The 21,879-nt window shown below is 36.4% G+C and overlaps 1 protein-coding gene across 2 annotated transcripts in view; it reads right to left on the reverse strand.

The window, feature by feature from the left end:
- Positions 1–831: 831 nt before the first annotated feature.
- myo3a (myosin IIIA) overlaps positions 832–21,879 on the reverse strand; it is a gene marked incomplete at both ends in the record, with an annotated part of 77,906 nt that continues 56,858 nt past the window's right edge. For both annotated transcript variants that reach the window (XM_081352176.1, XM_081352175.1), the window contains 18 exons: positions 832–946; positions 1,123–1,308; positions 5,583–5,623; positions 5,715–5,806; positions 9,000–9,144; positions 9,300–10,449; positions 11,634–11,757; positions 13,315–13,401; positions 13,486–13,648; positions 13,727–13,838; positions 14,479–14,684; positions 14,781–14,861; positions 15,024–15,095; positions 16,489–16,530; positions 16,854–16,936; positions 19,403–19,532; positions 19,883–19,971; positions 21,153–21,306. In XM_081352176.1, the coding sequence (XP_081208302.1) occupies positions 832–946; positions 1,123–1,308; positions 5,583–5,623; positions 5,715–5,806; positions 9,000–9,144; positions 9,300–10,449; positions 11,634–11,757; positions 13,315–13,401; positions 13,486–13,648; positions 13,727–13,838; positions 14,479–14,684; positions 14,781–14,861; positions 15,024–15,095; positions 16,489–16,530; positions 16,854–16,936; positions 19,403–19,532; positions 19,883–19,971; positions 21,153–21,306 (3,072 nt within the window). The remainder of the gene's footprint in view (positions 947–1,122; positions 1,309–5,582; positions 5,624–5,714; positions 5,807–8,999; positions 9,145–9,299; positions 10,450–11,633; positions 11,758–13,314; positions 13,402–13,485; positions 13,649–13,726; positions 13,839–14,478; positions 14,685–14,780; positions 14,862–15,023; positions 15,096–16,488; positions 16,531–16,853; positions 16,937–19,402; positions 19,533–19,882; positions 19,972–21,152; positions 21,307–21,879) is intronic.

The following is a 21,879-nucleotide window of genomic DNA, read 5'->3' on the forward strand; positions in this document are numbered from 1 at the left end:
CTCCATCCATGAAAACATTACTTCAATTCATTAAGCCTCTGATTAGCTTATTATTGTTACATTCTGTGCAGCAAAAAAACATTAATTGGTCACTATTTTCGTAACTATTTAAACTAAAGCTATATTGCAGAATCCATGCACATTTATCTTTTTAAAAAATATGTAAAGAAAAAAAAGTAAAAAATAAATAAATTCATGCACCCTCATAATCAAAATAACTTCCCCATCTCTTCTTTGATCATGTGTTTACTGGCGTGAGGGCGGGACAACCTGTCACTCACACCAGATCCACCAATAGCAAACCACAACCATCCAATCAACTCCCAAAAGACAAAATCAAGTCCCGTCCTACATTGTTTCTAGTCTGAGAAGCCGTTTCACTTGGATATACGTCACAATAGGGAAGAAAAGACTATCACAACTTCCGTTTCTTTGAGAAACCAACCAAGTGAACTGATTTACTTAAAGAAACCCGTCACCCAAAGAGGTAATCTGTTAACCTCTGCAACCGGATCAGTCTGATTTCTGAACAAATCGTTTCAATAGATTCAGCTCTGACTCAAAAGAATGATTCTTTGATTAATTAAACATCACTTTCTGGCTTATTGGAGATTTGAAAGCTTCAGTTCTTGATTATTGTATTATATGGAAAAGAGCGGCTGTAACATTATTCAAAATGTCTCCTTTCGTGTTCCATGCGAGAGAGAAAATCATCTGGGTTCGGAATGACAAGGCGGTGAGTAAACGATGCCAGAATCCTTTAAGGACAAACAGCATTCTCTGCTGACCACATTGGTCACTGACAGTTAACATTAGTCCTGTTGTTGAGGGTTATGGCTGTGTTATAAGCCTTCTTCTCTGGGAGGTCTTCCTCAGTATCTTTCTATAGTCATAGGGGTTGTCCTCACTTTGACTCTCTGTAGAGGGCATTTTAGAGAACGAGTGCCTGTGGACAGAGAGATAAAGCATGACTTCACACAGAAAGGGAAAGAAAGCGTGGATATCTGCATCTTCTGCTCCAACACATTCATCAAGTCAGCAGCTCAGTGTATAGCAGTGTGAGGTCAACGTCCTGAGGAGTGCATTTGTTAAACAGACTGAATGATGCAAGAGTTCTTTCACCTCTTCTCCTTTGGATCTTTAGGGATATCAGATTTCGGGACATCGGACAGTGGCGTCTCAGAAGAGCGTCTTCTCTCAGCGGAAGCCCTGCGTTTGCTGGAGCGCCGTCGGTCACTGGGCAGGCTTGTGGATTTACTGCTGCTCAAACCCTGGTAGTACTGGTCATCATTGTCCAGCTTTTTGGGGCTGGTGGGTGCAGAGAAAACAGATGAATTTGTACTTACACTCTTAAAAATAAAGGTTCTTTATTGGCAGTGAAGATCCATTGAACCTTTACAATATACAAAAGGTTCTTTATAATGGAAAATGCTTCTTTAGATTATTAAAATGTTCTTCACACTAAGAAAAAATGATTATTTTAAAGCCCCCCTGTAGTCAATAATTGTATTCCTTAAAACTCATCTTTCATCACCAATATGACATATTTAAATGTTTTTTCCTGTGGAAAAAAATTCTTCATGACTTAAAATAGCTTGAATGAAACTCTTCACTCGGCCAGCTTACTGTAGTAAACGTTGCACAATGGTATGGCTCTGTCTTTACAGCATCGGACACATAACGGACATTAATATGATTAGCCTTTTGCTTGACTATGTTATCAAACAGCTAATAATGTGTTGTGAATGTTACACAAACCATGTTCCCGTTCACCATCTCAGTCTGCCTTCTAAAAATCAGCATCCTTACAAATGCTTTGAAAGGCATATAGTTCATCATTACATCATAATATACATCATATACATAATTCACCCACTATATTGCTAAATGTGCCTGCTTTCATATCAACAGAAAAATATACCAGGATAACCTGTCTTCTTGAGACTCCCCTGCTACAGAGTTAATGATATGCTAAAGCCCGCCGGCATGTTGACGTGATTGGTTAAAAGGTAGTTTATGACGTCAGAAACACCAGCGATTTCAAACCGTGTTTTTGAGACCGTCTTTGGCCTTTCACTGCAGTTTTAAGGAGAAAACACTCAGCAATGGTGTTGACTGATGAATTTACAGACGGTTTGTCTTAAAGCATATTAAAATGACATGCGTTTGAGTGATCATAACAGAACTATTACTGTTTACAATGCTGTATTTATAATTCTTTGCTTCAGAAAACCCTGCTTGCCGTTAGCCAAAGTTTGTTGTTCCCGATCATAAATAACGTCTATTTTGTCATAGCAGGCTGATATTAATAGTTGGCCATTATGCTGTATTGGGTGCATTTCATGGCTGTTCTGCAGTATGTAAGCGATGGCCTTCAGGACAGACTCTGATTCATGGCTCCTCAGCAGACTCAAATGGGAATGTTCTTTCAGTAGACTTTCCCATTGTCTCAAGGCTTATGGAATGAAAACAGTCATCTATGAAACCAATGAAGCCAAAAGCCTACGGTCAGCACCAGTCAGCAGCACCACTGGCCTACTGACGCTCTGATATCCAACCAACAACTAAATATATACATCAAAAAATTATTTAGTATTATTTTAACATGTATTGGTAACACTTTACAATAAGGTTTCATTAGTTAAGGTTAATGCATCGTAAATGCATTATATTAACTAACAATGAGAACACATTCGTTACAGTACTTATTCATCTTTGTGAACATTAATTAATACAAATACGACTGTTCATTGTTAGTTCAGGTTTATGAACTAATGTTAACAAATACAACTTTTGATTTTAATCACGTATTAGTAAATGTTGAGATTAACATTAACTGAGATTAATAGATGCTTTAGAAATATTTTTATTGTTAGTTCTAATGTTAACAAATGAAACCTTATTGTAAAGAATGTAATCTTTTATAATATGATACTTATAATAATAAAGTATTAATATAAAATTTTTAAATATACAGTTTGTATATTTTTATTGCCATAAAAATTATATTTATAATAATTTAATAGATTATGATATGATACCTAAAATAATAAAGTATTTAAGCATTTTTTCTTTGTAATACAGTTTATGCTTTCTACCTTTATGCTGAATTTAAATTTGACAAAAATTCATGAAGGCGAATTTGTGCGGGAAACATTAAAAAAAATGCCAAAATGCAGACAAAGTATTAATGTATGAAATATATTAATAAATAAATGTATTTATTAAAACACTTTTATATTATTGACATAAACAATGGTGTTTGAGAATATATTAAATATCAAAATTGAATGCATTATGATACTTTAAATAATAAAGTATTTAAGATTTATTGTTCTGCCTTAATGCTGAATTTATTTATGTTTTTAAATGAATCATTACATCTACGTAAGCAGAATTTATGTGGAAAATGTAATGTAAAAAGTATTAATATAACATACACAGAAAAATATATAATGCTTTAAAAAGGCCTTAAAATAGTATACAAATAATAATAATTTAAAACTTTATCATATGATACATAATTATTAATTGTATTTAATATTTGTTGCTCTGCCTTTATGCTAAATTATTATTATTATTATTAAATGATGGCATTTGTGTAAGAAAAGGTTGTGAGGAAAACATCATGAAATTACTGTCAAATGTCAAAATGCCAAAAATCTAATTATAATGGTCATAAAATTATGCTTCATTTTCTTCATGATTAATATAATTTATTTTTGTCTTCTTTGAATTTCACAGTGAAATGTGCCCTGTCCACGGTTAGATGAATTCATATGGCAGTAAAAAGCGAGTGTTCTGCTACATCTTTCTGCTCTGTCTCTCCAGTTGTGCACATTTGTCCCGCAGGACTCCCTCATTCCCTGTGTGTCCTAAGCCTACACTCTTATCCCGCCAAGATCCCTTAATGTTCCCCTATCTCTCTCTGTTTTCTCTCTTTCCACTTCCTCTATTTCTCTCTGACACAACATGGGCCAGTTATCAGACAGAGCCTGAGATTTGTCCATCCTACTGACCTTCTCACTCTTCAAGTCAACATGAAACACGCAAACCGTTTGAACTCCTCGTGTGACGTCCAGTATTTACAAGTGAAACAGGATATACAGTGAGGAAAACATATCCTACACTATTACTGATAGATCACAATGCTCATGTATTGTTCACAGCAAGACCAGGAATATGTATTATGGAAGTTGATTTCATGAATACCGTCAGCTGCCCATATCGACATTAATTGCTATTGCTCATTTGCTAAAACTACTCGTCCTTGATGTTGTGTGTCTGTAAGTGGCGTTATAAAGTGTCTGTCTGTCAGAGCTGTTCGTCACTCGACTGGCCTGTGAAATCTCCCGTCAGCGGCGCTCGAGGAGGTCCAGATTCATGTTCACACACACAATATTTCACACATGCTGTGACACTGCAGATATGTCACGCTGGCCTCAGTCCTGACAGGGAAACGCTACAGGAACTAGCCGTAATATGCCAGCTATTAGCATCCGCATTACAGTTGCCTGTTAATATAATTAGATCAATCTGAACATTGTCTATAATTCAGCTTTTGAATTATAAGTATGTTTCCTACATGCTTTATTACTGTATGTGTGGCATGAGAACACATATCACTGCATGAAGTATTAGTGGTTATATACTGAGAATTTTTAAGAGCAATTAAGATATGAACCTATTCAGAAGTGGCCTGGCAACAACACAATTATTCACCTAAATTAGATTTTAGGTGAACTGATATCAATCATGTGTGTTAGGATTGAGCTTTATATTCAGTTTTCTTATGGATTACTTTGCTTTGCTACGTTTGGAACAGTATACTATAGTAATGCGTGTACTATTTCGGAAGTTTTTGTGCCAGTATGCAAATTTTCTTACCCATAATGCCCCACAACATTTCTAATTTGTGCATTGCACAGAATACCTTATTTCATCATGCATTGTGTTTGTCATTTTGACCTTTGTAACATGTCTATCTTGCCTCTAAATTAGTTAAATGTTATTGGATTTAATTAAATTAAAATGCAAAATGCAAAATGATAAATGAAAAATTAACAAACTTGCATTACTGGTCAAAACTTTGGGGTCATTATTTATTTATTTATTTATTATTAAGACATTTCGGTTTCAAATAAATGCTTTAAAAAAACTTTCTATAACAATTACAAACGTTTCTTGAGCAGTAAATCATCATTTTAGAATGATTTCTGAAGGATCATGTGACACTGAAGTGATGATGTCGAAAATTCAGCTTAGAATAGAATGCAGTTATTTAAAATTGTAATTAATGTTACAGTTTTTATTGTATTTTTGATCTTTGGTGAGCAAAGGTTCTTTCAAAGACTGTAAGAAGTCTTTCTGACCCCAAACTTGAATGGTAGTGTATTTCTGAGACAGTAAATAGCAATAAATATTTAATGCATTGAGGTCATGTGACAACAATGTAGTGAATTGTTTCATTCCACATCATACACCGTTCCATATACTATTAAAAATGCAGTATAAGCAGCAGCATCTAGAGAGAGGGCACATTCTTGTTCAGTAGGCCTATTCACTTCTGCTTATTGATTTACCTTTGTTTTCTCGGCCTCCTTTTATCGTCCTGGACAGACCTCTGGAAAAGACCCAGCATGAGAAAGATCATTAAAGCAGAAGCCCAGATAATCCTCAGATAAAGTGAGTGCCATTGTGTGATGTAGACTCACATGAATGAGTGTGTAGTACGTGGAGTCCTCTGGTGTGTTCAGGGTCTTGGGTTGTTGTGTGCGTCGAGGCGTTCGGGACTGCTTTGTGTCGGCTGTTGGTTCAAATCACATCAGAAAAATAAAAGGTGAAAATGGAACAGGAAAAACCAATCAACGATTAAAGAGTGCCTAGTGATATTTGACCTTGAAGCCTTTTGAACCTTGTCTGGATATTTTATTATGGTCCCCTGTGTGCACGTTGAACAAAGAAAATACAACAAATAATTCCCTGGTGGGAGTCCCACTGAGACAAACTGAAGAATAGGATCAGCACACAACATCCAGCTGACCTTTGACCCCTTTGTTCTTATCGAACAAACCGTGTGGCACGGTTTAGCCCCTGGGTCTCGCTATTGTAATTATCCACTAACAATCAATCAGAAATGCCCTACCAGTCACAACATGTTCCTACAGACTGACAGACAGAGAAACTCTGTTCCAAAGGCAGCATCATAACTGAAATGGAACCTCATAGGTGACCGACTTGAAACACTCAAAATAGGCTAATTATTTCACAATCGATTGCAATAGAGTTTGATGTTAGCATGTTGCTAAGCTAACTGTGCAACACTTTAATGAGCATAAAAATAGTAGACTTAGACTTTTGGTAACACCTTATTTTGATGGTCCCTTTTGAACATTCTGTTGACAATAAGGAACTTTACAACTAGATGTCAACTAACTCTCATTAAAGTATTAGTAGACTGTCTGCTTAAAATCTGCTAACACTTTATTGTGATGGTCCACCAACAGACATTCTACTGACTAAAGTAACTTTGCAACTACATGTCAACTTATTCTAACCCTACCTGTCTACTAATACTATACTAACACTCTAATGAGAGTTAGTTGACATGTAGGTGCAACTGTACTTATAGTCAACAGAATGTGTCAAAGGGACCATCACAATTAGCAGACTTTTTGTATTAATATGTTTCATTACTGAAGGAAATACATTTATGATTTTGCTACCATTTTTTTAACTAAATGTAAATAACAATAAGCAATATATTTTACAGCATTTATTAAGCATTGTTAATGCTAGTAAATAAAAATATTCTTGTTAATGTTAATTCAGTGCATTATCTCATGATAACTTTTAATCTTAAAAATGTATTAGTAAATCTTGATTACATTAACTAAGATTAATAAATGCTGAAGAGTAATTTTTCATTGTTATTTAATAACTAATGTATATGTTAACAAATAGAACCTTATTGTAAAGTACTACCATAATTTCTCTCATTTCTGTTGAATTTTGAATATTTTTTTTACCTTGTTCTGTTGCAAAGAGTTCCGCATGTACCTTCGTCATGAAGGATACATGCAATTTTCAACAAAAAGTGATAAGTATGAAGAATAATTTGGCATGCTTACTGTTTTAGGCACCTATGATGCCTAAAAATGCTGAATGTAGGCTGGCTAGGTTTTGAAACGGAGTTATAGAGTGTTACACACTGAAATGTCTTTCAAAGAGAATACTGTTTTTATGAAATGTGATCTTAGAGATCAAGAACAAAAAATACAAAAATGACCTTTGATGTATTTAAATATCTGGTAACTCAAGCACTGTTTATCATGTACAAAAGTCAGGTATGATAGAGAATACTTTTTTTATGAAATATGATCTTAGAGATCAACAACAAAAGATACAAAAATGACCTTTGATGTATTTGAATATCTGCTAACTCAAGCACTGTTTATCATGTACAAAAGTCAGGTATGAAAGAAAATTAATCAACGTCCAGCTGGACCAGTGGGAACAGGCTCGAGAGTTTGTCATATTTATTGAATGTGTCTCTTGAAAGGTCATCAGCAATTCTTGATTGCTCAGAGGTATAAAGCCAATTTGCAGCTCTTATATTAATGCTTGCTATAATTGCCAGGGCAATTCGATTAGCATTTAAAAACCTTTCATGTACTGGCATTGTGACTGGCATTCAAAGGGCACTTCTATGTGGAAACAATAATAATTGCACAATAATTTCCACACAGAAAGATTCTGGTTACAAAGCAAATTAAATCTAGATTTTCGTAGAACTTCAGCTTTCACAGAAATTGAGACTGTGTGAGAGAAGAAAACCACATTCGTCATAAACAAACCATAATCACTGTTGACATAATAATCCAGATTCATTTAGACATATCAAGAATAATAGAATCTGCAAGAATTATCCTTCCAAAAGCAATTACATATATCGCAACAGAAATCAAATGAAGAGTAAATCTGTGCAGGCAGGGGAATTTTCTGATGACACATCTTGTTGAGACCAATTTGCCTGTTTTTGATATGATCAGACAGTCACTGTTTCATCAGTCATACTGATAAAATCGATAGCAAGCAAATATAATTAAGGTAGAGCTTTCCTACAGCTATTTTAATCTCTGACAGAAGCAGTTTTGGATAGTGCACTAGGAATACTGAAAACATTAGCTATATGTTTCCATCTTTGAAAAAAAAAACGTTAGTTTTCTGTGCAAATAACCAAAGCCCTTGTGAAAAAGAAGTACACGTTAACATCATTTTAAAAAGAGTACCTAAGTAAAAGATGGTAACACTTTAGTTTGGTGACCAATTCTCACTATTAACTAGTTGCTTATAAGCTTGTGAATTACTAGCAGTTTAGTCATGTTTTAGGACACGTATGCAATTGCAATTAAAGGATAACGGATTACATTTTTAGCTTAAGGGGATAGTTCACCCAAAAATTAAAATTAGCCCATGATTTACTCACCCTGAAGCCATCATAGGTGTATTTGCCATTCTTCTTTCAGACTAATATAATCGGAGTTATATTAAAAAATGTCCTGGCTCTTCCAAGCTTGATAATGAGAGTGAATGGCTGTTTGACTTTGGAAGTCCATCAAAGCGCATCTATTCATGATAAAAGTGCTCCACGCGTCTCCGGGGGTTAATAATGGTCTTCCGAAGTGAAGCGATGCATTTGTGTAAGAAAAATATCCATTTTTAAAACTTTATCGACTAAAATAACTAGCTTCCAGCAGACGGCCATACGCATCGATTCACGCCAAAAGAGTAACACTTGAACTTGATGGGCAAGGTTGCCTGTTTGTTTGAACCGCGAGAGGCCTTAATTGACGTCATTACGTTGTGCGTCAAGTGCAAGGGCATTTTTTCTTTCAAATTTTGCTTCCAAACTTTGGTCTACCAATTAGTTTGGGGGAGGGGGTTGGGGAGAGAACAGCTAAAAGTACTGAGAGTCATGATTTAAGACAGATGTTTACCTGGCGGCTGATAGCAGCCCATGTAGCCATTCATGGCTTGTCCTTTCACAAACATCCCATTTTTGCTGGGGTTGAGCTGATGGGCAAGGATGATTTCATTTAATTTCTTCTGCAGGGAAAGGTAATCTTCAGAAGCCTTGGTTACCTGAGCAGGTTACAAAGAAATATGACAGTCATCAAATTAATTTTGTGTAAAAGACTTGTCAAATTTCTGAAATACATACAATAGTTTGGATTGACATCAGGGTGGGTAAATGAGAAGAGAATAAAAATCAAACTAAAATAAAAAATTATCAACACCTCTTTGAAGAGCGACTCCACTTCCTCCTCCTGTTTTTGTGATGTAGCTTTCAGGTTCTTTCTGTCTTTGTAACCTCTAAAATTGCTCTGGATTTTAATGGCTGCCTGCTGCTCATCGTATTGGCCTTCCTCATCCTGAGTGTCCTCCTCCTTCTTTTCTAGCTGAACATCTGTGATATCCAGACCTTCCTCATTCTCCTGCTCCTCCACCTCTTCTGACATTTCTTGCTCGCTTCCTGTGGCTCCTCCTCTCTCAGCTCTCAATCTCTTTCTCTCCTTGTGGCCTCTGAAATTGCTTTGTAAAACAGTTGCGGCATGTTCTTCATCTGCCCCTGATGGACTGGAATCTAGGTCTTGGTCTTGATCCTGGTCAAGTTCTACTGGAGGAGGAGGAAATTCCTCAATCAGAATGTCTGGTTCTGAAGCTTCTGGATTAGACAGATCCTCTTTAGTTTTTTTCCTTGGTATTTTGCCTTCATCCTGGAGTCTTTTACGTTCTTTGTGGCCACGGAAGTTGCTCTGAAGGACCACAGCGGCTTTGGCCTCTTCATCGTCTCCTGAGGGTTCAGCTGGAGTTTCATCTTCCTGTTCCATTTCCTCTGTGAATTCCATCAGTTCTTCCGGAGGTGGTGGATCTGGAATAGGAAGCTCATCCTCAACTAAAGGACCCTGTGTCTCCCTCTTCCCTCTAACCGGCATCTTCCCCTCCTCCTGGAGTTTTTTACGTTCTTTATGACCTCTGAAGTTGCTCTGTAGAACAGTGGCTGCCCTGGCTTCCTGTTCAGTGTCCTCATCTCCTCCATCTGCAGCCTCTTCCTCAGTCTCCTTTTCTTCCTCTATATTCTCTGGCACTTCCGTTTGTATAGCATCCAAATCTTCTCCAGAAGTATCTTTTTCAGTGCTGGATGAGGAAACATTCAGCTCATCCCCAGTCAAGGTCTTATTCCGTTCCCGACGCTCCTTGTAATTCTTCCTTTCTTTGTAACCTCTGTAGTTGCTCTGGAGGACCACAGCAGCCTTCTCATCAGCATCATCCATTTCCATTTCACCTCCTTCCTGTGGCGGCTCCTCTGAATCTGGACCATCTGCTTCTGATGGGACATCCGTCCCTTCCTCTGTTTTCTCAGTCTTTTCCTTCTGCATGGCTTCTCTGTGTAAAATATATCAGTTTATACAACCACAGCATTGTCAAATATTTGATTCTATGAGTATCTAACTGGTCAATTGCAGCATTAAGGGCCAGACTTACTAATCAGGGCAAATTAGCGTGAGAGCGCAATTCCAAAAAAGCACAGATGGGAGTGGAAAGTTCTGCACGTGATCTATCTATATTAAAGAACACAGACACAGCCGGATCATTTCCATAATAACCAATGCAATCTTCCAAGAGCAGAGCAAATTAGTGTCTGGTTTAAGACATGCTTTTCTTGGCCGTTAAATAATGGCGCAAATACCAGTAAATTGACTTGCGCAAACCTTAGTAAATCACCTTGCATGATTCATTTAAATACTCTCCTCCCATAAATTTTACGTCTGAAAGGGAAACTCCAACAAATGCATATGCAATAGGGTCAGCCGCAAACATAATCATATCCACGCTTTTCCAGCGCATATTTTTCACTGCGTGTGTCTATAACAAATTCTGACAGTAGTTTTTTAACGCCAAAAGAGGGTTTGCGCTGGCCAAGCTGTTTGCAAATCTGGCCCTAAGTGTCTAAGATTTTAGTATATCCCAGCATCCTGGGCCATAGGCAGCGAAACATTCTAGAAGGATGGCCAGTCCACTGCAAGGCTAACACACAGATACACATTTACACTTACACCTATGGACAATTTAGTGTCTCAAATTCACTTATCCAGCATATCTTCATGGATTGTGAGGGAAACCGGAGCAGCCAGAGGAAACCCACAACAACACGAGAGAACATGCAAACTGGCTCAGACCGGACTGGCGATGTTAATGACTCTCCAAGGTATGTCAACATACCGGTGTTACTGGTGTCGCTCATATCACTTCCCTTCTCTCATTTCATACCAACACAAGTTGGAATAGCTACTGTAATCAACCTCATCTTGCTAATTTAGTAAGGTCATTTTAATAATTAATTTTAATGGCCACCATATACCTTTTGTTAGATAGCTTGAGTCCCCAGTTAAAGCAAGAATATAAATACATAGCTTGGAAGCACAATGAAGCAGTAAGAAAAAGAGCTGGATAATAGAGAACTTAAAATGACCTTTGATGGACTGAATATTATGGATTTTGTTTGTTAGCAGATTCTTAAAGCAAATCTCCAAGAGAATAAAATCAGATGGAATAAGAATAGGTCTTACTTTTTCTTCTTAAAGCTCTTCCTCTCTTTGTGTCCCCTGTAATGGGCCTGGATCTTTGCAGCAGCTTTGTTCTTCTCCTCTAGCAACTCCTTGTATTTCTGCCTTGCCAGATATCCCCTGCACACTGCACGAAGAAGGTGTGATTTAGTCATTATGTATGACTTCTAAACCCATTTAAAGTGCCCCTATTATGGATTCATACAGTGTGTAATGTGTATGTGAATGTAAACAGTCTACAAAGTTGTAAAGCTGAAAGTGCATCATAATTAAAGTTAGTTTATCTCAAAAGAAAGAGTCGACTCTGAACCGCCCAAACAAGTTCTTTGGAGTTTGAATCTATTTTCGCGAAGTTCATACGTCACAACTTATTAAATTAGCATAATGTCCGTCTACATTCTGCGTGGACAGGACATCTTGCTGAAGCTCGTTCGTGTGGATATCATGTCGTCAAGACGCTGTCTGTGCTCTCTACTGTGAAAGTAAATTTGGTTTATTTTCACTTCCAAAGGATGAGGCTGTGAAGAATCTGTGGTTAAAATGAATCTTTACCACGATACCACAGAAGTGTAATCACAAACTTTTGCTGTGTTCCCTTCATTTTACTGAAGACTGCTTCTATAATCTTGGAGTTCAATGAGGGATTCACTTATTCTAGAAAGATGGATCAGTACCATTTATTTGGACTAACTTGCTCCTCAGAATCACAACCTGTAAGTATGACTAATTATTGATGTATACATTTTCTACCGGTGTTCAAAATACTTAGTTTTGTGTTTTATATTGTGTAGGTCTCCTGCTAACTGGCTCACTCACATATTACTGTCTCATTGAAATACTTCTGCCCATCATCTGTGGGCCACGATTACCTAAAACTGTGTCTATGTAGATCATCTGTCATTCTTACGACTTTGAGTAAAGATAAAGGATGGAGCAAAATTTGTTTTACCAACGTTTATGTGACATCAGTCATTAACGCTAGAACTCGTGTTTGATACAGTTCCCTCATGTGCACCGCAATAAATTAGAAATATACTCATCGGTTTGTTAATGGACATACATTTGTTAATGCTGATGGGGAGGAATTACAGTTGCAACATCTCATAATGTACCTCAAACTGAGTAGCGTATCACTGAGAAACGTCCTGCTTGAGTCGTCCTTGCGATGGAGCTTCGGGTTGAATAAATATTTCTTCCAATGTTTCATCTTTGGACTCAAGATTGCGCTCAGATTGATATGGTAAAATCAAGTAATCGTTTGTTACTGTCTTTAGTTTACGGTGTGCAATCGCTGAGCTGTAGGAAGCCTCCGGATGGAGCTGAAGTTCAGTTATGGTAATGGGTGTTTCACAGACCATGGCCTATCACAGATATACAGTATATGTTGAGTGTGTGAACACAATGGCCAATCAATGGGTGTTTATGTTTTCGACGCGCTGTACGCGGTAGACCAATCACAACAGACTGAGCAGTCCAGCCAATCAGAGCAGCTCGCGGAAAAGAGGGATTTAGAGAGATTGATTTATCCATGGAGTCGTTTGAGAATCATTGAAAAATGATGCACCTTTGATGCATGTAAACCTGTTCTAGGAGACCTCCAAAACAAAATTAGGAGACTTTAAAATAGCATAATAGGGGCACTTTAATAGTCTCTTCAATACTTGTATGATTTCTTTTGTCTTACAAGCTTGAAATTGGGTTAAAACAACTTCAGACTTTGCTTTGCTTTTCTCATCAGCCACTGTTTTCCGAACTTTGTGTCCTCTGTATGCTAGAAAAAAGAAGATTTTAGAGCTGGTTCAACAGATTATTGAACTTTTTGCATTTTAACATCCAGTCAACAACATGAGCTCACCTGATTGTAACACCACGGCACTTTGTTCTCTCTTTTCCAGCATCAAACGATATCGTCTGAATGCCAGCCAGCCCCGTACACATGCCTGGACTAGAACAATCCGGTCCGTGGTTTGCCTCACCATCAGATTCAGCTGCTCCGCGTGATAGTACTTAAGAAAGACCTGAACAAATAATTATCATACTTGTGAGCTTTGTTGAACATCAACAGCAGAAGTTATTAATGCTTTTCTTAAACAAACCTTTGTTTTGCCCAGAACCCAGTTCTCTAGTTTGGCCTTCTCCAAAATAACCGCACATGTCTCTGGATTCATTGGTGGCTCTTCATTGGCTCTAAATGCTAATATAGAGTACCTGAAAAATCCCAATGGTTAGTAAAATATTGAACATAACAACTGAGAAATTCTACACCCAGGAGGAAATCTCTTTTTCACCGGCAATGTGCTAGTGCTGGTACAGGAACTGGTGGTTTCCTTGTCTTTGAAGTTTATTTGCCATACATTTGATCAACTTTTGATTGCTGAATCAAAGCCAGTTTGTGATGGCATAATGGATTCTTAATTAAATGACTTTGGATTTTAAAATAAGTTTTTAAAACTAAGATCAAAGTTGATGATGGGGGTGAATCATGATTGTTTGTGGGCTGGTTGTTTACACTCTTAAAAATAAGGATTCCAAAAGGAGGTTTTCACAGTGATGCCATAGAGGAACCATTTTGTGGAACAGTAAACAGTTCTTAAAAGAACTTTTTTTTCTTAGTGTGAAAAAGAACATTTTAATAATCTAAAAAAAACGTTTATGCAATAGAAAGGTTCCATGGATGTAAAAGGTTCTTCATGGAACCATCAATGCCAATTAAAGAACCTTTATTTATAAGAACACAGCCTGGTTATGAGGTCCTTTGGCAGGGTATTGGCTCCAGCACCAACACAGACACCATTTAGGTGGAAAAGGGGTTTATGCAAAATTGATATGATCATATCATCTGTCTGACCTCTCAATGAAGTTGTTGAAGAGAATGCGGTGAGAGTAACCCTGTCTGCGGATCTTGGCCGTCTCTAGAATTCCAGTGTAGCGTAGTTGGATCAGAACCTTCTCCCTGTCGTACTTGTTGGCTTGACGATCATTATTGGGTTTTATGCAACGGACAAAGTGAGGCTGGCCTGCCACCATCTTTGATAACAGGTCCATTAGAGAATACTGCAAAGTACAGTGAAAAAAGAAGAAGCAAGATTGTGGACACGAGTGGGACCATTTTATTGGTTCTTATCAATATTAGGTCTTCAAAAGTCTTACTCTGAAGTAAGAGGCAACAGTTTGAGTCTTCATGTTGGTGGTCTCTCTGGGGTGATGTGTGGTTTCCCCTGTGCTCTCCGCCTGTACAAACACAAAATATTCAGCATGCTGATCATGAAAATCTACAAAAGGGATAATGGGTCTCTTTATAAACATAAAAAGAGTCTTTTTATAAACATAAATCTGTGTTTATAATAAATTTATGCATGTTGCCTCTTGGAGACAAGTCATACAACAAATCACCATTTGCACAGTGGCAACAGGCAAGGCAAGGATTGATTTGTCATGGTTGGGAGTTAATTTCCGAGAAGAAGACTGAAAAAGAAATGCATAAAGATTGTGATAAGACAATCTGATTTGAATCCAGAAAAATATATAAAACTGTTCGTTAAAAATAGTAAAAAGAATAATATACATGACATTAACTACATGATTCATTTGCAAAGCAATCTAACAAGCATTATTTTAGGTGGAACTTATGCCAATTATCAATAAGACCAAATTTCCAAATGGCGGCCATGAATTTTTCACCAGGCTATATTATCAAGGTGTTTTCGATATTGAACACAAAGCAAAATCACACACTAACACAGGTGCTTTTATTTTACGTGGGCTAAAATGGATGGAATCTTTCATGTGAAATTTTCTAAAGACAGCATGCTGAAATATGCAAAATAATGGTAATGTATGCAGGTCATCATCAAAGACATCATTTCAATATGTTTAAAACCCTCATTCATTTCAGAGTGCAACCTGAATGAGAGCTCTAAGTAGCTCAAATGTTCTCTTAATAATTCTCTTAGGAATAATGAACTTAATGGTAAAAAATACAACTTGGAACACAGATATTTTTAACAAACACACAACTGCACAGAAACAATTCACAATTCTCCTTATTCCACAGGGACACTCAATTCTAATGAGAATTATATGAACTAATCTACAAATGCATTAGCTATTAGGGAGCTGGTAGGGCAATGTGACATGAGAAGATACTCTTTCATTCTCACAGACATGGGTCATTTTCAAGAAATGGTGTCTCCATAACTACTGTCGCAAATAAGACTTTTGGTGCATTATTTGATGGAGCTGACTGTTAGTATATAATACAAAAGAACTTTTAAAATTAAACTGAATTTTACTTGTTAAATGTTCGATTCTCAAAAAAGTCAATGTGCATGACTCTATTCACCACCATTGGTATTTTGACATTTCCCCTTTTCATTTCTTTTTAAAAATCATGTTTTATTGGACCCCATGATGAGTTTCTCTTTAAAAATTGTATCAGTATTTCATTGTTCACACTTACATTGGCCCCATCAAGCTCAGCATTTCAATATCTTTATTCAAAAACTTTCCTTTTTTTTCAAAGTTACTTGATACAAATAATGATAATAATCACTGTAAATCATGTGATGTGGTGCAAATTTATGATATTTGCTAGTTAAAGCTATCAATTTTGTATATTTTAGCAATGCATTTTATTCAACCCTTAAACATTTTAAATGTTACTGAGCTAGAATAAAACATTTTTTGAAAGATAAAATCTTTTTCAAATGAAACAATAAAAAAGCACCATTTCCTGAGAAAGACCCACATGTACACAAACAGACACCCGAAACAGTGAGCACAGTGTCGGCTGGCAAAAGGAGCATATCCTTTAAGAACACTTCTCTACTGTACAGCACAAACACTACAGGATCATTACCTCACCGACTGATACAGTACTGAACAACATAAGACCCTCCAACTTTAGACAGAGGACATTATAGAAAGGAGGAGTGGAAATTTCATTGATGGAAAAGTAGAAGAGATGGAGAGACAAAATAGAGTGGGAAAGAAAATTAGTAAAGTTCGGAGCTCCTTTCAGATAAAAACAGCACAACCATGATCATATTATATATGAATGTTCAAATTTACATATCAATACCTATTCAGGTTTCAGCAACTTATTGTTGCTCATTTCACTTCCATAAAACTAGCCAATCAAAACAGTAGTCATTTACATATGGAAGTCTTAAAGGCACAGTGGCAATAACAGAACAGAGAGGAAAAGAGGGCAAAACAAGGTACCTTGGCAAAGTTAATGGTGCGCTGTGATTGTTGCGTTCCCATACGAGCAGAGCCCGCCTTGCCTTTAGTGTGAGCCAGGTTACCTGCACAAAGAGAAAGGTCAGGGGAAATATCTCCTCTCACTGTGATAACCACACACATTAGAAATCTGCTGTTGATCCTTTATTAGATAAGTCACATGTTGTTCAAAGATAATCTACCATTTATTTCAAGGTTAACCATTTCAAGGGCCCGGAGATATACGGTCTTTAGAGGTCAGTGCTGTGACAGATAAATAAGCTTCACAATGGTCAAGTAGCTAACAAAAGACTTATGAATGAAGTCTAGTTTTAAAAATCCCAGCAGACTTCCTGGAAACAATCCCCAGTGAATCTCATTGGATGTAATCGACTGTGTCAGTCAGACGACCTTCATTCATCACGTTAGACCACATGGGAGTGAGCACATTTTCTTTCTAGAGAGAGATAGCTATATTGGCCTACATTCATTCAGACCAATGGATCAACATCCCTGCTTAATGTTTTAGACAGGATGGTGTTTGCACTGTCATTTCCAGTCTGTGTGATTGTGGTGTGACCTATAATGCAGTATATCAAATAGAACGTGACTATACTGACCATTTGGCTACTCATGCAAGCTATGCTAAATCAGGCTAGTATTGTTTTCTCTAGTGGATCATGTACAGGAGCACCAGTTAGAAGAATATTTTGGTTTAAATACAATTTAAGGGCCTGGTTTCACAGACAGTGCTTAGATTAAGCCAGGATTAGGCCTTAGTTAAATTAGGACATTTAAGTAGCTTTTATAAACGTACATTAGAAAAATCTTGAGACAAAACAATGGCACTGACATAGTTGAAGACTTTAGTTAGTAATCTGGGACTAGGTTTAAGCCTTGTCTGTGAACCCGGGCAAAGATCCTTTAACAGAATCTGTCATGTTGTTAGCAACCATGTCACTCGTCCGTCAGTCTAAAGGACAAATGTGCTTATGAAGAAAGACTTTGGGGCATATTGACTGCAGGGTTTACATTGTAAATATGTACACCTTGTTTTTTTATTTTTTATTTTTATTAAAGCATTAACTTAAATTCTTTCCTACCATAAAAAAAAATGTTGTCCAAGCTGTAAAATTTCACTACTTTTATTTGTGGATGAATTTAAGATTTTGTGGCATTTCCTCCATGCTCCAGGTTCTTGATAGTTTATTGGGAATTCTGTTTTATTTCTCCTGGATTCTGTGTTTTATGATTTAATATAAATGTGTAATCAAAACTGGAGTCTAATGAAATTAATTATTTAAACTCTCTAATATTTTAAAATGTTATCAAATGAAAATATAACAAAAAAAAAATGGCAACAAAACATTGCATTTGATTTTTGTCAAATAAGGTGCTACACAAAAATTGTAAACTGTATAAATAAATAATGGGCTAAAATATATTGATTGTATATGATATTCCTTAAAATAATAATAAGAATAATAATCTGTTTATAATATAATTAATATAATATAATAATTACTACTACTTTTGAGAGATACATTTTAAAATAGATAATAGTAATATATATTTTTGTTTGAATGATTCAATCAATATCAATATCTTAGAGATAAAGTTTTATTTTGGTTGGTTGTAGTGAAGACCTTTGAGGTTCAGTATTTGTATTTTATTATGTATTGCTGATAGCTTTTATCATTTTTGCCCTTGAAATACTAAAGATGTGAAGATGAAGTTGAAGATGACGTTCATTTGGAGTGTCTCATATAAATTAGAGACAGTAGATGCCAAAAACACCATAAACACATTTATGGTCATCATGTCATCATTCACACAGAGACACATGGAACGTGTGAGCTACATATGTAAAAATGCTTTAAGAGTTTATTATCATTATCCTGGATTTTTATTTTCTTATAAATATCAAGATGTATCGAACAACCCTAATCTAGGATTTCATGTGAATAGAGCCTCAGCCCTTGTTTCTCGCTTTGCCAATAAAAAGCAATCACACTGCAGGACTCTAAAGTCATGGAAACTGGTGGATGTACTCAAAGCAACAAAATGTCCCCATTTTCTTTGTTCTCTGACAGCACAATGGAAAACCGAGTCCTTGAACCAAGTAATTACGCAATGATAGGACTGACTGACACATTAATAGAGGTCACTGTTTAGAAAATCTATCTCACAGAGACAGGGCGAATTAAAAATACACACACACAGACACACACACACACACACACACACACACACATACATTGTGTTTTCATGTTTTAGGGGACTTTCCATAGACATAATGATTTTATACTGTACAAATTGTATATTCTATCCCCTTACACTAACCCCACCTCTAAACCTACCCATCACAGAAAACTTTCAGCATTTTTACATTTTCAAAAAACATCACTTAATGTGATTTATAAGCTGTTTCCTCATGGGGACAAAAAAAAAATGTCCCCATAAGGACAAGGATTTTGTATATTGGTGCACACATATGCGCGCAAGCACACACACACACACACACACACACACAGTAAAAAGTCAAAGCAAACCTGTTTTAGTGAGCGGGTGAGTAACCAGTTTACGGATCAGTTCATTTTCTGACGACCTCAGCAGAAGAACAATATCAGCAGGAAGAGCATCTCTGTTCTTAGCCAGGAAGCCGCTGGCATTATAGATCACCTAATCACATGAGAAACAAGATGTATTTACATCCAACAGGCTATTATCTTCACTTAAAGACATGCAAATGAGAATCCTCTCATCATTCACGCACCCACACATACATAAAAGAAGATATTTTAAGAAACGTACAAAAGAAGTCAAAGGTTTTGTTTCCAAAATTCTTTTAAATGTTTCTTCTTTTATGTTGCACAGAAGAAAGAAAGTCATACAGTTTTGCAATGGCATGAGTAAATGATGACAGAATTTTCATTTTTGGACCAACTATACCTTCAATTATCCTTAATATCTGTTTCTGTTTTTAGCATGTCTAAAACAATAAATATTGATAAAATATAACATATTTTTACCTTGCCAGCATAGTGATGGATTCCAAAGCCCAGATCAACTCTCTTTGGTCTCCAGAAGTTTTTAGATTTTAAGTTGTCCTCAAATTTCTCTGATTAAACAAAAGATGTGTTCATTACAATTAATTCATTCACTCATCCATTTGTTCAATAGCTCATTCATTTATTTATTCGGTCCCACTTTATATTAAGTGGCTTTAAATACTATGTACTTACATCTAAAAATAAGTACAATGTACTTATTGTGTTCATGCTGTATTGTAGAACACATTGAGGTGTGATACGGGTAAGGTTAGGGATAGGTGTGGTGGTATGGGTAGGTTTAAGGGTGGGTTAAGGTGTAAAGGAAGGGTCAACAGTGTAATTACAAATGTATTTACATAAATTAATTACAGCTGTAATGCAGGTATTTTTAAAATATAAGTACAATGTAAAACATGTATGTACACAATAAGTCCATTGTATCAAATTATTCATTTCAATGTTAGTACATAGTAGTTAAAGCCACTTAATATAAAACATTTATTCATTTAACTGTCTATTGTCTACATTCCCGTCAGTTTATTCATTCACTCACTCACTTGTTCATAAATTTGCTCATTCACCGACCTGAACCATACACTCATTCATTAATTAATTGATCCATTCATGATCTCATGACATACGCGTGAATGAATTCATCCATCAGTTTCATTCAGTATAAAGGAAAGCTAGCTCATGGAAAACCAGCTAGGCGTCTAGTCTTGGGATACTGAATTATTAATCTGTCAGTTAAAGACTCCATTGAGAGAGTCCTCAGAAGAAAGAAGATGAGAACTTAGCATGCAAGTAAATGTTTGATGACTGTCTCTCCCTTGTTCTCGTGGGTCTGACCATACGTCTGAGTGTATGTGTGTGTATGTTTGTGAGAGAGAGTGAGCAAGAGTGTTAGTGTCTCTCTGGTCATAACCCACTAGGTGAACACAGCTAAAGATTAAGGGCCCTATCATACACTCGGTGAAATGCAGCGCCAGGCGCCAGAATGGGAGATGAGACTCTGATTGGTTTATTGCATGTTACGCCCAAAACACACCCATTACTCATTAAGAATAGGGACAACCCTTTTAGACCATGCGTCGAGCACGCCGACCATTTTTCCAGAAGTTAAACTAGCAAAAGTGGATTCGGACATGTTCTAAGACAAGTGCACTTGTGCCGTGCGCTTTAGACCTTGTGTTTAGAGTGTTGAATTAGGGCCCATGAGCTCTATGATGTTTTAGGGAGGGGAACTTGCCGACGAGGGTCTGGTCGGTTGCCTGAGGAAAGCGACTCTCCTCGTCCAGCAGCGATAACATTCCCATGGGCTTCTGAAGGAACAGGTCCAGCAGCGGCCGGTTGTCTTCATATTCGATCACTCGAGCATCCACATCTTCGTTCAGATACTCGTCCTGCAGAGAAACCACATGTTTTGCTGAACTTTCTATCCATCAAATAATCCTGAAAAAACGATTATTTATCACGGTTTCCATAAAAATATGAAGCAGCGCAACTGTTTTCAACATTGATAATAATAATACGTTTCTTGAGCAGCAAATCAGCATATTAGAATGATTTCTGAAGGATCATGTGACACTGAAGACTGGAGTAATGATGCTGAAAATTCAGTTTCGCCATCACAGAAAAAAATTTGCATTTATATAATGAAATAGAAAACAGCTATTTTAAACTGTAATAATATTTTTACAATATTACAGTTTTTAGTTAATTTTTGATCAAAACTAATTTTGTTCTTCTTTCAAAAACATTAAAAAACCTTACCAACCCAAACTTCTGAATGGTAGTGTAGCTGTAAAACTATCAGTATTTATTTCTTTTGGATAGAAAAAAAAATTAACCTCAAAGTCTACACACAATTTTATGAATATTTCTTCATATTTTCTCCAGACCAAAGCTGGAAAACAGCATTAAAAACAAATTTAAGTATGATGGGTCACTTTGCATGTCACTTAGGTGGTCTCTTT

Source organism: Scardinius erythrophthalmus, assembly GCF_964197995.2.
Source record: "Scardinius erythrophthalmus genome assembly, chromosome: 22".
NCBI classification, from domain to species: domain Eukaryota; kingdom Metazoa; phylum Chordata; class Actinopteri; order Cypriniformes; family Leuciscidae; genus Scardinius; species Scardinius erythrophthalmus.